This window comes from Suncus etruscus, chromosome 6 (assembly GCF_024139225.1).
Source record: "Suncus etruscus isolate mSunEtr1 chromosome 6, mSunEtr1.pri.cur, whole genome shotgun sequence".
Lineage (NCBI taxonomy): Eukaryota > Metazoa > Chordata > Mammalia > Eulipotyphla > Soricidae > Suncus > Suncus etruscus.
The window spans coordinates 30746646-30761866 of record NC_064853.1 but is presented as its reverse complement, the minus strand read 5'-3'; the positions used below and the strand labels follow the sequence as shown (position 1 = coordinate 30761866).

General features: G+C 42.7%; 1 protein-coding gene across 1 annotated transcript; it reads right to left on the bottom strand.

Moving 5' to 3' along the window:
* Window positions 1–2345: 2345 nt before the first annotated feature.
* LOC126011415 (cytochrome P450 4A11-like) lies at window positions 2346–14802 on the bottom strand. Its single transcript, XM_049775186.1, has 12 exons — window positions 14574–14802; window positions 11767–11908; window positions 11011–11055; window positions 10417–10544; window positions 9121–9242; window positions 8666–8820; window positions 8181–8287; window positions 7699–7889; window positions 7479–7612; window positions 3261–3325; window positions 3054–3130; window positions 2346–2532 (listed from the first exon to the last, which is right to left on the bottom strand). Exons 1-12 carry the CDS (start codon window positions 14766–14768, stop codon window positions 2364–2366), a joined length of 1530 nt encoding a protein of 509 aa, XP_049631143.1. The 5' UTR covers window positions 14769–14802; the 3' UTR covers window positions 2346–2363.
* Between the last annotated feature and the right edge of the window lie 419 nt (window positions 14803–15221).

Below are 15221 nucleotides of genomic sequence, written 5' to 3'. Positions count from 1 at the left end.
TCCCTCTTAGCCTAGAGGCCTTAGTTTCAAATGGAGTTAATGACTGCATTGCACTGGATGTCATGCCTTGAATTAACTGTGTAATACTTCTGACTCAAAAGTAGTTATTTTCTTGAATTGGTCAAACTGTCGATTACGTAGTTTACCAGCCAATAAATATACAGGAGATACTATGTGCAACTCAGAGTACTACTTTGCTATTCTTAGAGAAAATTCAGTCTAATTCAGGGAACAATGGTGCAGATTCTTCCAAATGATAGGCTGAATGTCTATACAAAGCAGAGAACCATAACTAGATCAAGTATTTTCAGAGGACAGAGACTATAGATGGGTAGTTAATGGTAGTTCTAAATGCTCACATAAGTCAGAGAGAGAAGGACGAATACCAGGGGATCTCACTTATCTGTGGTATAGAGAGACAGTCAAGAGATGTCATTTAATATTAAACAATGACAAATCTTTGACCTTGGATTACAGACCTCAGATTAGCAGGCAATGGAGGAAGAGGTGGGAGTGAATGAAACCTGTACAAGAGGAGACAGAGAGACAGTGGTGGAAGGTCTTGGACACCTTGAAGGTGATGAGCTACAGAAACCTAGTATATGACCATAAACATTAACACTATTATAACCATGTTATCCCAATTATAATACAATTAATTATATTAAAATATTTTAAAAGATCACTTGAAATGTTTAATTAGTAAATGAATACCAATTTAAACCATGTGGCCAGTGGCAAAATCCAAGCAGCAGTGGTCATATTAATTCCATATTCATAATGAAAATGTTTGGATGGGTGTCCAATTTTCTCTTCTTTTGGATCTTCAAACATAAAATAGTACGTTATGTATATTGGTGATGAGTGGTTCATCTGTCATTCCCCAACTCAGTGCTGAGGACTTGCTCCTGGAAGTACTTAAGAGATCTTGAGGTATTGGAGATGGAACCTTAGACCCCTGCAGGAAAGCATTCTCTCTGGTCCATTGAACTAGCCCCTTAGGCCATGAGATAGCATATATTAATAACAGTTATCTTTATGTATCACAGCATTTAAGAAGCAGCACTTCCCCAGAGGAAAGTGATTCTCATCAAGCAATTCTACTCTATCTTCAGGGGGAACATACTTCAACTACTTATGTAATACATTGCTGTTGTTCCTCAACCATCTCCAAGAATGGGAAATTGATTCCCATTCCCCTAACCCCTTGGAGGGGAAAAAGATCTTAGTGATATCTGTCCACTGCAAATAATCCACACACAGAGCAACGTCAAAAAGGGGCCACCCGCTTGGATGTCGAGTCCCTCTCAGTCTACCACAAGCTCCACCAAACCTCCAGCCAGCCAGTCAACTGCCCCAACCTAACTCTGAGCACCTCGCTCCGCCCACTTGCTACACTCTCTATTCATCTCTCAATAGTACCCCCACAGGTCGTAGGTAGAACAACAGGCAGACCTTTCATATATATATATAACAATAATACATGAAGACTGGTTGGTAAAAGAATGATGTTGTAAACATCTTTATTTGAAGATTTAGTGAAGGTGAATAAAAGACACATGAATGCCAGGCTGACAAGGGGTGGATAATGATGGTAGTTTTTAGTGTCATATGGATTGGCTACAGGACTCAGGGATTCAGTGAAACACTAGTTCAGAGCATGTGAGTGTTTGGAGATGGGGTTAGTAAACATATGAATTCAGTGGATTTAAGAAAAAAGAGTTTGGGGGCTAGAGTGGTGGCACAAGCTGTAGGGTGTTTGCCTTGCACACACTAACCAAGGACAGACTGCAGTTCAATCCCCTGGCGTCCCCAAGCCAGGAGCGATTTCTGAGTGCATATCCAGGAGTAAACCCTGAGCGTCACTGGGTGTAGCCCAAAAAAGAAAAAAAAAGATTTCTAGGATAATCTGGGAGACTTCTAGTCTAATCATAAAAAAAGTTATAGAAGGCTAGAAAAGGCTCTCTCCTTGACCCACACCATCACCTAAAAATATTCCTCTCAGCGATTTTCAGTGTGGATTTCTGGTTCCTAAGGTGTAAGAGTATAGATTTGTGTCACTGTAAGACTATACATTTGGGTAATTTGTTATAGCAGCAGAAGAGACTCATAGAAAAACAGGTGGCATTTATAAAAATTGTATATGCAAAGAGAGAGGTGGGACAGTTAGGTGGTCAGTAATTCCATGGGTAGTAAGAGGGTGAGAGTACAAAAAAAAAAAAGGAAAACAGTCAAACAAATGGGGAATGGGGAACAGTGAGAACACATTGTCTGAGCAGATGTCAAGAAGGTCGACAAGGAGACAGGAGTAGGTCAGGAATAGGTGGCAGTAGTCTGGATGGTAGGCATTCTTGTCACCATACTTAGGTGAGTTTCTTGAGGTACAGGTGGATTCCATTCATTGAATTCAGCACAAGTTTGGCACTGGGAATGGGGACCCTGGAAGGGTCAGGAGCTAGTTCAAAGCGGAGCAGGGTCAGTGCCACAGCCACCTTCATCTCATTCATGGCAAACTGCTTCCCAATGCAGTTTCTGTGAGAAGGAATAACCATGTGAGAAGAGACCTCAGAACCAGCTCTGGACACTCAGTCATCAGGCCTGACTTTCTGGGACCTGCACCCAGGGCCTCCAAGTTCTCTGGATCTCCCCTGCCCTTCTCTGGCAGCCACATGGAACTGGCTAGTGGAGTGATAGATGAAAGACACCATAGGATAAATTCCTCCCAAATTTCCTGGGAGCTACCTGTAAGGCTCCCAGGGTAATCCCAACACCTCCAACATCACTGATATCTGGAGAATGGGCATGAGCCACCTGGGGCTCTGGGCAGAGTGAATCATCATGATGGAAAAAAACAATTACTAGAGGTTAATCTGAAATAGAGGGAAATGCCAAAATACATGGGGTCAGTTCTGCTGCTACCAGGCTGTTTTACCTGTTCAGTAGTCATTGTCAAAAAGTCACTGGGGCCAACTCAGGGGCACATACAGGTAGGAGGTCACCTGCATGTGAATGTACCCAGTAATGTTCCTCCCCACCAACACTGAAAAGCTCACCTGGAGCCCCCTGAGAAGGGCAGGAAAGCGTGGCTGTGCCGAGAAGCACCTGGTGCAAACCGGGAAGGATCAAACACCTGCAGAGAAGCACAGGAACAGACAGGTGGGAACAAGGACATCTGCAGTCTAGGTGGAACCAGCCCCAATAGAGGAGAGAAGGAATGAGGGCGAGGAGACCTTGGCCAGCCCACTTCCCCCACATCATACCTCTGGGTCAGGCCACACATTTGGGTTATGGTGAAGAGCATAAAAGGAGAGAAACACTGGGAGACCTAGGACAGGGAGAAGAGAGAAGACTGAGTATATCTCCTATAACAGTGTCCCAGACCCCCAGCCTGTAGTGTGCATGTTCCCTGGAGTGCCATGTGTCATCTTATCATATTTCTCTCTGGAGGATCCTATGTAAGATGGAAAATGGGGCGAGGTGGTCTGTTGAATCCGCTGTTTTCAGATCAGTAGTAGACCAGGACCAGGAATGGGGAGCAAGCTTTTGTTTTGAAAAACTCAAGCAACATTCATTTTTCCAATTATTCCCTGAGCCTTTGGGGACCAAGCATTTATTCACTTTTTCTTCAGAAGAGCCTCCAAGAATGACAAATCTTCATTCAGATGAAGCTGCTGAGCTCAGGAGAGGCTGAGCAATTTGCCACTGAACACACAGCTTGTTTGGTATTGGTGGTTTCAACCTCAGGCATGTGTGTGTGTGTTGGGTGGGGGTGGAAAGGGGAAAGGTACTTCCTTTCATTAGAGTGATCTCAGGTCTGTCCCTCCCTTTATCTTTCTCTGTCCACCCAGCTCTTGCAGATTAGGAAACAAATATTTTGTAGCTGAATTCCTGAGGCCACACTTACAGGCCAGAATTTGTTGATTGAGCTTTCCTGGGACAGGAGCTGTGGTGGCATTTCATAGACATTATCCTCATTGAAGTTTTGATTTCTTGAGGGAAAACAGCCCACAGAGACTGGGCCCTTGGAATATGCAGCAAATTCCTCCTCCCTACTGTCTTGGGGACCATGAGAAGAGAACCACATGCCAGGTCAGTAAACGGCTATTTTGATTTATTTTGGGCAGTGCTGTGAGTAAGGCTATACCAGCTCTGTGCTTGTGTTGGTCACTCAGGTCTATGTTCAGTGGACCACGTGGTATCAACATTTGAACTCAGGTTGTCCCCATGCAAAGCAAGCAACATAACCCCTATGCTGTATCTGGTTCTAGAAATTTTTATACATCTTAATATTTTCTTTTCTTATTTTTTAAAGTTTATAATGCTTCAAGAAATATGGTTACAAAATTGTTCATGATTGAATTTCTATCATAGAATATACACCATCCTCACCAGTGCACTTTTCCTACCACCAATGTCTCCTGTTTTCCTCTCACTTGCCACTGTCCCACCCCCACCTGCCTCTAGAGCAAGTATTTTACTCCCCATTTCCTTTTTAACACTGTGCTTTGCACTATTGTTAATGAAGGGGTACCATGCATATAATTTCATCCTCTTTCAGCACTCAATTCTTGTCCAGAGCGATCAATTCCAACTATCATTGTCATAAAGGACCCTTCTTTACCCTAATTGCATTCACTGCTCTTTGTGACAAGCTTCCTACCATTGACTGGTCCTCCTGCCTTCATCTCAATTGTCTTTGGATATTATTACCATACTATCTTTTACTTTTTTTTATATCCCACCAATCAGTGATATTAGTCTATGTCTATCCATCTCTCTGACTCATTTCACTCAGCATTATAACCATTCATGTATTAGCAACTTTCATTTTTCTTTTTTTCTATATCATCTTTTTAATGTAATAATAACAAATTTTTGATTTGCACCCATCTGAAATCTTTTTTTTGTTCATTTGAAACTTTTTTCTTTATTTAAACATCTTGATTACATATATGGTTGTGATTAGGTTTCAGTCATGTAAAGAACACCCCCTTCACCAGTGCAACATTCCCACCACCAATGTCCCAAATCTCCCTCCATCCCACCCCACCCCCCCCTGTACTCTAGACAGGCTTTCCAGTTCCCTCATTCATTCACATGATTATGGTAGTTCTCTGTGTAGTTATTTCTATAACTGCACTCACCAATTTTTGTGGTGAGCTTCATGAAGTGAGCTGGAAGTTCCAGCCCTCCTCTCATTGTCTCTGAGGATTGTTGCAAAAATGACTTTTATTTTTCTTAAAACCCATAGATGAGTGAGACTATTCTGCGTCTTTCTCTCTCCCTCTAACTTATTTCACTCAGCATGATAGATTCCATGTACATCCATGTATAGGAAAATTTCATGATTTCATTTCTCCTGATGGCTGCATAATATTCCATTGTGTATATGTACCACAGTTTCTTTAGCCATTCGTCTGGTGAAGGGCATCTTGGTTGTTTCCAGAACCTGGCTATTGTGAATAGTGCTGCAATAAATATAGGTGTGAAGAAGGAGTTTTTGCATTGCGTTCTTATGTTCTTAGGGTATATCCCTAGGAGTGGAATTGCTGGGTCGAATGGGAGCTCAATTTCCAGATTTTGGAGGAATCTCCATATTGCTTTCCATAGAGGTTGGACTAGACGGCATTCCCACCAGCAGTGGATAAGAGTTCCTTTCTCTACACATCCCTGCCAGCACTGATTGTTCTCATTCTTTATGATGTGCGCCGATCTCTGTGGTGTGAGGTGGTATCTCATCATTGTTTTGATTTGCGTCTCCCTGATGATTAGTGACGAGGAACATTTTTTTCATGTTTCTTTTGGCCATTTGTATTTCTTCTTTGTCAAAGTGTATGTTCATTCCTTCTCCCCATTTTTTGATGAGATTAGATGTTTTTTTCTTGTAAAGTTCTGTCAGTGCCCTGTATATTTTGGATATTAGCCCCTTATCTGATGGGTGTTGGATGAATAGTTTCTCCCACTTCGGTGGGTGACTCTTGTATGCTGGGCACTATTTCTTTTGAGGTGCAGAAGCTTCTCAGCTTAATGTATTCCCATCTGTTGATCTCTGCTTCCACTTGTTTGGAAAGTGCAGTTTCCTCCTTGAAGATGCCTTTAGTCTCAATGTCATGGAGTGTTTTACTGACGTGTTTTTCTATATACCTTATGGTATCAGGTCTGATATCAAGGTCTTTAATCCATTTGGATTTTACCTTCGTACATGATGTTAACTGGGGGTCTATGTTCTCTTTTTTGCAAGTGGCTAGCCAGTTCTGCCAGCACCACTTGTTGAAGAGGTTTTCCCTGCTCCACTTAGGATTTCTTGCTCCTTTGTCAAAAATTAGGTAATTTTATGTCTGGGGGACAATGTCTGAGAACTCAAGCCTATTCCATTGATCTGAGGGTCTGTCTTTATTCCAATTCCATGCTGTTTTGATAACTATTGCTGTGTAGTACAGTTTAAAGTTGGGGAAAGTAATGCCTCCCATTTTCCTTTTCTCTAGGAGTGCTTTAGCTATTCGAGGGTGTTTATTGTTCCAGATGAACTTCATAAGTGTTTGATCCACTTCTTTGAAGAATGTCATGGGTATTTTTAAGGGGATCACATTAAATCTGTTTAAAGCTTTGGAGAGTATTGCCATTTTAATGATGTTAATCCTACCAATCCATGAGCAGGTTATGTGTTTCCATTTCCATGTGTCCTCTCTTATTTCTTGGAGCAGGGCTTTATAGTTTTCTTTGTATAGGTCCTTCATGTCTTTGGTCAAGTTGACTCCAAGTTATTTGAGTTTGTGTGGCACTATTGTGAATGGGATTGCCTTCTTGACTTCCTTCTCTTCCCTATCATTTTTCCTAACAACTGTGTAGTATTACATTGTGTAGATGTACCACAGTTTCTTTATCCACTCATGTGTTCTTGGAATCTTGGGTTGTTTCCTGATTTGGGTCACTGTAAATAGTGCTGCAATGTACATAGAAGTGCAGATCCCTTTTCTGTATTGTGTTCCTAGCGTGGTATTTCTGGATTGTATGGAAGTTTAATTTCTATTTTTGAAGGAATATCCATATTGTTTGGAAATGGTTTTAAAGTTGAATTGCTGAAGCCACACTTAAAGGCAGGGATATGTTGATTGAATATTTGTAGGATAAGTACTTTGACAGTGTTTTATAGGCTTATTTTAACTCTAGAGTGTTGATATTTTTGGTGGTGGGTTTGTAGATCATTATGACAGTGCTCAAGATCTATTCTGGCTCTATTCTCAGCCCTCACACCAATAGAGGCTTAGGAAATGTTACGTAGTGCCAGGGATCAAACCCCAACCCAAACTCTAATCTTGTGCAATGCAAGTGTCCTATCTACTGAACTATATTTTTAGTTCCCAAAGTATTTATTTTAGAAGAGAAGTACCCAAAGAGTTCAGGTCTGTCTTTGGCCCTGTGGTCTGCTCCTCTTTTAATAAACAGCAGCTTAGTGAGCATGCCAGGTGTAGGCTTACCTTTTGGTAAGCAGCGCCCATCAGGGAAGGTGACTGGTGTGCTGAGCTCTCTGATTACACTGGGCACTGGAGGGTATATTCGCATTGCCTCCTTGATGCACATGGTGGTGTAGGGCATCTTGTCCATGTGGTCCCTGAATAGAGGCCCATCCCATGGGTGAGCAGAGATGCTCAGGCTCCTTTCCAGATTAGCCAAGGTTCGCCCATGACTGGAACTCACCAGGTGATAGAGCTACCATCTCCCAGAAGGCTCTGCAACTCCTCCCTGCACAGCTGCTGGTGCTCAGGATTCAAAGCCAGAGCATAGAGGATCCAGGAGATGCCACTGGCTGTGGTGTCATGACCTTCAAACATGAAAGTGTCCACTTCTGCCCGCAGGTCCTTGTCAGACAGGCTGCTCCCCTTCTCTGTCTGCAGACATCAGAGAGAGAGAGAGAGAGAGAGAGAGAGAGAGAGAGAGAGAGAGAGAGAGAGAGAGAGAGAGAGAGAGAGTCAGCATCCTCCTTTGGGCATGTGGGCAAAGCTGCTGTCTCCTCCACTCTCATTTCATCTTGATTACCCTTCTTTACACTTAACCAACCCATCCAATTTAACCCCTCTCCACACTCAGCCCTACAACCCTTACCCATCAATTCACACTTATTCCTTCCACACTTTCACCCTCCTTATTTAACCTCTCTACACTCATTCCTCCACAAACACCTTGGCAAAGAGCAGGATGTCCAGGAAATCTAGGTGTCTCTTCTTCTTGATCTTCTCTAGCTCACCCTCATTCTGCAGTTGCGTCTTCCTCTGCTGAATCACTTGGTCTATTAAGATAGAATGTTCAGACACAGCTGAGGACTATAGGGGCCTATGTCAGTTTTCATAGTAGCCTCAGCTACCCAACCTCCAAGAGTCTGGGTAGAGTGGACCAGAAGGAAGGTGGGAATAAGGGTACACAGTAAGCAAGAATTCCATGATGCTTGCTCAGGTCTCCCCACAGTGCTCAATCCAGGGACATTTCTGAGCCCTCTAGGAGATGATGAGACACTTGTAATATTCTCACAGCCCAGCACTTTACATATTCATATCTCCTTTCCTGAGTGGCCAGCAAACTTGCTGTCCCAGGTGTACCAGGGGCGTCACTATGGTTCCTTAGATGTGGCTGATGACAGAAGGGAGCATTCCAGATGTGGGGATCTCACCTGTGTGCTCGTGGGCAACCTCACAAGCCTTGGAGTTTCTGTGGCCTTTGGAGGACAGGCTGTAGAGGATATCATTCTGGTGGAAGGCATTCCTCACCCGGGAATAGAAGGAGCTCTTCAGTCTCTCGATTGCCTGGGTGTATGACTGGGACTTCCTGCAGGGAGATGGGGCAGAGTGATAGGAGCAGCTCTGCCATTGGAGTGTGGATCTGGATATAAGCTTTTACAGACAACAGAGAGACACTGGTTTTTCTGTCTGTGCTGAAGAACTTGCATTTCAGAAAAGACTTGAGCAGCCAGGATCAGGAATAAAAGTTGGGCTGTGGTCCTTGTCCCTGACCCAGACTCCGGAGAGCCTCTCTGTTTGTATTGATTCATATACAAACTGTACTGCTGTTCTCTAAGGTAGATCCCAGAGCTGGGCAGAGCAGGTCCTGACTGGGGAGGCCACTGACCTGTCAGTCTGCATGCTGCTGGGATGGCTGAAGGCACACTTCATGATGGTGTCCAGTGTCATCGAAGAGATAGATTCAATGATCTCAATGGGGTCACTTTCGTGAAACTTTGCCCATTTGTCCTGGAGGAGGGAAATAGCTCTTGTGCACCAAAAGAATTTGAATGATAGGCCTCGTCTTTCCTGTCCCAAAATATTATGATGGCTTTTTTTCTATTTTTCTAAGGCAGGTAAGTTTTGGTAAAATATTTGCACATAATGAATGCTTTATAATGTGATAATTTTTTACTGGAAATGTTTATCAAATAATTGTATTTTTTACAGTTTTCTTTGAAGTCTAAGAACAAGTTATTGTAGTCTAGAGAAACTAGACAATGGTATAGTTGGTATGAAATGATGGCAAACTTTTGGCCTTAGGTTATAGAACTGAGAATGCCAAGTAAGGTGGGCAGTGATTGCTGGGGAAAATACTGAGTAAACTGGATATAACTTATGGACATTAATAAACGATCTTGAGCTTTTTTGTGGTGATAAGATGAGGTAACTCTGTCCCTCAAATCATAAGCAGTAACAGTTATAAACATATGATAAAATTAGAACAGTTATATTTAATTTTTTATTTGAAAAGGTTACAAATGATGATGATAATCTCTCTCTTTCGGAGACCAATAATTTTTGTTGATTGAAGGCCAAAAGGGAAAACTTCTGTGACTCGAGAGCTAAGCTTGATGAAGGAACAAGTTAAGTAAGCCCAGCTCTCTGGAGAAAAAGAAAGCTGTGGATTCATTTCCTTTTTTCATCTATTATTAGTTGATCTGGTGCATAAGAACTCATAGTGGCTGGGAAGAGTTCTCACACAGGGTGGTTCTGAGTACAAACTGAGGCGCTTTATGGCCCTCCATGGAGAACTCTGTGCTTTGAAGTAGTTTTATGCCCAGCCAGAGCCCCATGCAAAACATCCTATGATGGTTCAACCAAATATTGAAGGTGGCCACAGCCAGGCCATTTCAGGTCAATATGTCTAGCTCTCCAGGGATAGTCCTTCAAGTCAAAGATCAGTAGGGGCAGGATAAAGGCCCTTTTCTTCATGATGACTCTTGCAGGTGAGGAACTAAGTATGTCTCCAAGTTTGTGCCTGAGTTATTTCCTAACTCATTCAGTTTAGGGAATAACCAACCCATATGGTTATCCATTTTCTTCATGGATGTATGTATGACATGCTAAGAGAAGTGTAGGGTAATGTGTGTGAAGGTAAACGCTGAACTGTGGTTGAAGGTGAGTGAGAGGACAGACTTACCAGCATCACTCGCACAGAGTCAGCTGCAATTTCCACATAGGGCTTGAGGATGTCATAGTGGAAGGCTGGGGTCAGCATGCGCCGGTGCTGGAACCATTTCTGGCCATTCAATAGAAGCAAACCATACCCTGGAACAGATATGGGTGTGCACATGGATAGAAGAGATGTGATTAGAAGGACTAGGGACACTTTGGACAGAACCAAGGGTGTTCTAAGAAGGCACCTGATGTGCACTTGCAGGAAAGACCAGCAGTTTTCAGAAATATGAATTTTCTCAAATTCTGATTCTAAGATGTGATGATGATATATGAGGGATAAAGGCTCAAATGGTATTATTTGTGAGGTCAGATAAAAACTTGAAAAAACTGGGCTAATAATGTCAGAGAGGATTGAGGGTGATGAGGAATAACTAAACTTGCAGAAGGCTAATGTACTTTAGAAGTGTGGGGGTTTTATTAGAAGATGGAAATGATGTTTGATTTAGAAAAATGGGTGCTGTCAAGGTACATAATATTTACTGTTCTCTTGAGTCAGAGAGAGTTCTAACACCTGACTAGTAAGAAGACTGTATTTCTGAAAGTTAGATGTACTTACCAATCCAGGGAGCCAAGAATTTATAGGGAACAGTAGACTTTGGATCTGAAAGGTAAGGAAGAACATTATAAGTTACCTAACCAACAAAGCAGGAGTTCCAGACAGAGTTGGGGTTCAGACTAGAGGTTTGTGCACTCCCAGTGGCTGTCTTAGGCTAACCCACCACCCCTAAAGCTCCTCTCCTGGTACCTACAATGCGGGGAACTCAGACTCCAATTTAACATCAGAACACTATGGACAAGAGGTGACTCAGCAAAAGCATATCTTCACCTCAACTCTGTCCACCCTTCAAAATAAAGACACAAAGTTGTAGTTTTCATCTAATTTGTGGTGGCTCTGCCATCATGACTAATTATTTCCTAAGTTTCAGATCAAGGTTCTGTTCCTAATTTATATATTAAATGATTTCATTTTGGTTAAACAAAAAAATCAAGAAAATTGTAAACTGCCACTCAAATTATATTTTATTTAAGTAAATATTGTTGGTTTATGCAGACTTGGAGGATGATTTATAGGAGATTCTGGCGCTATTTACTGAACCTCTACTATTTTCTGGAATTCTAGGGTTATGAACATACATGATTTTGCTAGTCACACTTTCTGTGACCAGGAGTCTCTGGGATTATATGGTGCAGGCATCAAACCAGAATCAGTAACGTTTAAGTCAACCCTAACCCCCATACTAGCTCCTCAACCCCATGCACCTATGTGAAAGGAGCTGCATCAGTTGTGAAAAGAGGATTTGCTCTCTCTTACCTGATCGCCCCAGAATCACCTTCATGTAGTCAGGGTCATAGATAACAATATGGACCCTTGTGCCCCAGAGCCAACGAGGAGAGGCACACGGAAACTTCTCTATCCTTTTCAATATCTGTGACAGCTCTTCCTCCTCTGGGAACTGTCAAAGACAAACCAAAGAAAAATGTATAGTTATCTATAGCTAGAGAGGGGATAGTTAAATGGACCACAAAGGAGATAGTTTTGGATTGATCAGCAGAACTAAATAGTATAACTGCTTCTTTATGACTCTGATCAACACTTGATGGTTGTTCAAGGCTTAACATATTGAGTATTCTTGTTGGGGACAAAACTGGGTAGACATTAGGAATTGACTTCCTGGTATCAAAAATTTGGAAGTCATGACTACAGCATTTGCACGAAAAATTGACCCCTTGAATCACCTGGGAAGCAGTTTTGTCATATTCTATGTTTGCTTAGAGGTAAGGTAGATAATGAAAAATATTCAAATTTGCAATAGTTTTGTTAAACCATTCTGGTTATTATTTGTTTGCAATACTATCAAGCACACATCTAAGTACCTGATAACAGAGAACTGTATGGGGTAAATAGGGAATAGACAAAACAAGCCTTTGCAGGACTTACCTCTTGGTACATGGCCTCAGTCTAGCTCCTGCCAGTTCTTAAGAACCTTTTATTCCCCTCATAACTGGCAGGTTGAAATTGGGGGTTTGCTTTGGAATATTTTGGGAAATGAGAGCCCTTTTAAGGCTTGAAGTTAAGGGACAGAAGTTCTTGTCTTTGGGACATGGACTTCAGTTTCTCTTCAGCAGGTTGTTGATATGGTTTGTATCCTTTAAAATCCCTTGTAATTTGCATTTGGGAATATAGCATTTGAGGATACAGATAAGATGAATTTTCAGATCTTTTAAGTAGAATAAAAGGACCCATTTCCTGAGGCCATGGAGCCTCAGTTTCAGTGCTAGTTCATGAGGATACAGATAAGATGAATTTTCAGATCTTTTAAGTAGAATAAAAGGACCCATTTCCTGAGGCCATGGAGCCTCAGTTTCAGTGCTAGTTCATGAGACCAGCAACTGTGCAGAACAGACCAGAGCAGCAAAACACAGAGCTGTGCTCTTCACCATGTTCCTCACTCGTGTCTGCAAGATTAAACCTGATCTCAAAACCTGTGTTTTCCTATGTAGTCAGGATATAGGAAACATAACATATGTCTAAAACAAATCCTTGCCACTTTTGAATTCTTTAGTTGGCTTATCACAGTTTTTCATATTAGAGATTAACTGCTATTTAGCTCCACACTTCTATAGGTTCATGTTAGTTAAAGTGTTTACTTATTGCTTATTTGGTGTCCAAAGCTGGTATTGTTCAGGCATCACTTCTAGTGGTGATTTGGGGGTGGCATATGTGATGCTGAATGTTAAATCAGGGCCAACCATGTGCAAGAAAATCACCTTAAACACTCTACTGTCTCCAGCCGTAAGTGATAACCTTCATGGGAGTTTCCTTAAATGAGAGCAGTGCATAAGCTGACTCCACCCAGAGAAAATAGAGAGCAACTCTTCAGAACTATCTGTAGGGTTCATAGATCTTTTCCAGCAGCAGTGTATGGATGGAATTTGGGGTGCCAAGAATTGAACGAGGGTTGGCTAATGGAAAACAAGAGCTTTAGCCCCTTGACTATCCTTTCTGATTCTGAACAGATGAATTTTTTTTCTTTTATCCACACAGCAATAACAAGGTTCTCCTGAGTACTGTGATCCCAATAAAGTTAGCAAATCTATTAAACCTGGGAAGCTGTCATTGGCAACTTCTGGCTTGCATTCAGAAGCACAAAAACCAGCTGGACTAGTGACTGGCATCTGAAGTCAAGGGCAGTTGTGGGAAGCTGAACCAACCCTCCCTTGATGGAATCTGATGCTGGTTCTGAGTTCACAGAGTCTGAGTAGAGTTGGGTTAGCAATGTGATGCAGTGGTAGATGGCATGCTCTGCAAATATGACATTGGCTCAATCCCAAGAAACACACACACAGTGAAAATCACACACACCCCCAAATAAAAACAGGGGTCATTCTAAGTGAGCTCATTAGAAGAAGAAAGACAAATGGTGGTATAGAGAGAAGCAAAGCAGGGACAGGTGAAGCCATAAACAAGCAAACCCTTGGACTCAGTTCACAGAATTAGGTGAGTATGGGGAGTGCACTACCCGTTTCAAATACAGAGTCTGGTGAATGAACCCTGGGAGGTAAACATTTAATTATACTGTGTAATCAAATATTAGTTCTCCTCATCCTGGCAGTCCTGGTGCCCTATCCCTCATGTGTGGTCATAGTTTGGACAAAGAAAAAAATAAACACTTTAATCCTTAGTTCTGTTAAACAGAATTAGTGGGTGCCCTGGCCTCTTAAGACTCTCTGTCATGTCATGCTTTCTTACATTGGGAACTCCAAAAAACACCAGTAACTGTTTCGATGTCGTATAGAGGATGGATTGAGTGACTGGTCAGGGAAGTATCTAGAAACCCTATTTTGTTGAAATGACTGAGGTTGCCCAGCAGGAGACTCAGGAAGGCACAGCTGTTGCTTGGAAAGTATAGAGCTGCTAGTCTAATCCAGGAAGAGTCCACCTGAGTCACCAGCCCATTTCTTAAAAGGAGAAAGCTCTCTGGACTGGGGTGATGAGACCTGAGAGGTGAGCTGGCTTTTTCCCTGAAACCCTGATCAAAACTTTCTCAATAGTTCACTGACTGCCACCTTCTGAAGCCACCCCTGGCCCTCCCTCTAACCTTCCTTGCTCCTTCTTACCTCCTTGGAGTGCCCAAAGAACCAGTGGGATGGAGGCGATGGGAACTGCTGGACAGCTTTGAGCAGCCACTGCCTGTGCAGGTAGAGCTGGACAGCCTTGATCAGCAGCAGCACTAGGCCTAGCAGAGAGACCACTTGCAGGAACCCAGAGATACTGCCCAAGGGCCTGGTGATGCTCAGCACAGAGACACCCATGATGTTCTGACTGTAGGCTGGCTGGGTCAGCCTGACTCTCTCTGTCTCTGACCACTCAGCCCACTTCATTTTCATGGCAAGGTGACCCCACCTACCTTGGGGAGGTGACAGCAGGGGGCAAAGCTCACAGGCTGGCAAAGGTAACTGTGTCTGATTGCCAGGACTGGGAACTGAGGCCAAGTGAGGGAGCTAGTGAAGGGCCTCAGAGACAACAGTGGAACACTGGTGCTGGGCATGGTACATCGCAGGGGAAGTATAAACAGTAATGTTGGTTCTGTTGCAAATTGCTATACTCAGCAACAAAACTGGAAGATCTAGTTGAGGAAAGAGTGGGGAAGCTTTTCCAGTTGCAGTGATAATGGCCTGAACTCTCCTGACCCCTCTCCATGTTACTCAGCAGCTATTCCTTAAACCTCTCTGTATGCACCCCATTCTTCTAGAAGTCTGATTACA

Bases quoted from the DNA above. Each gene is read 5' to 3' on its own strand.
- LOC126011415 (XM_049775186.1), bottom strand. From the start codon at position 14,768: ATGGGTGTCTCTGTGCTGAGCATCACCAGGCCCTTGGGCAGTATCTCT. The intron at 11,056-11,766 runs GTAAGAGAGAGC...CTTACCTTTCAG, and splicing joins GGTGATTCTGGGGCGATCAG to ATCCAAAGTCTACTGTTCCC. The intron at 2,533-3,053 runs GTGAGCTTTTCA...TCCTTCTCACAG, and splicing joins CCCTTCTCAGGGGGCTCCAG to AAACTGCATTGGGAAGCAGT.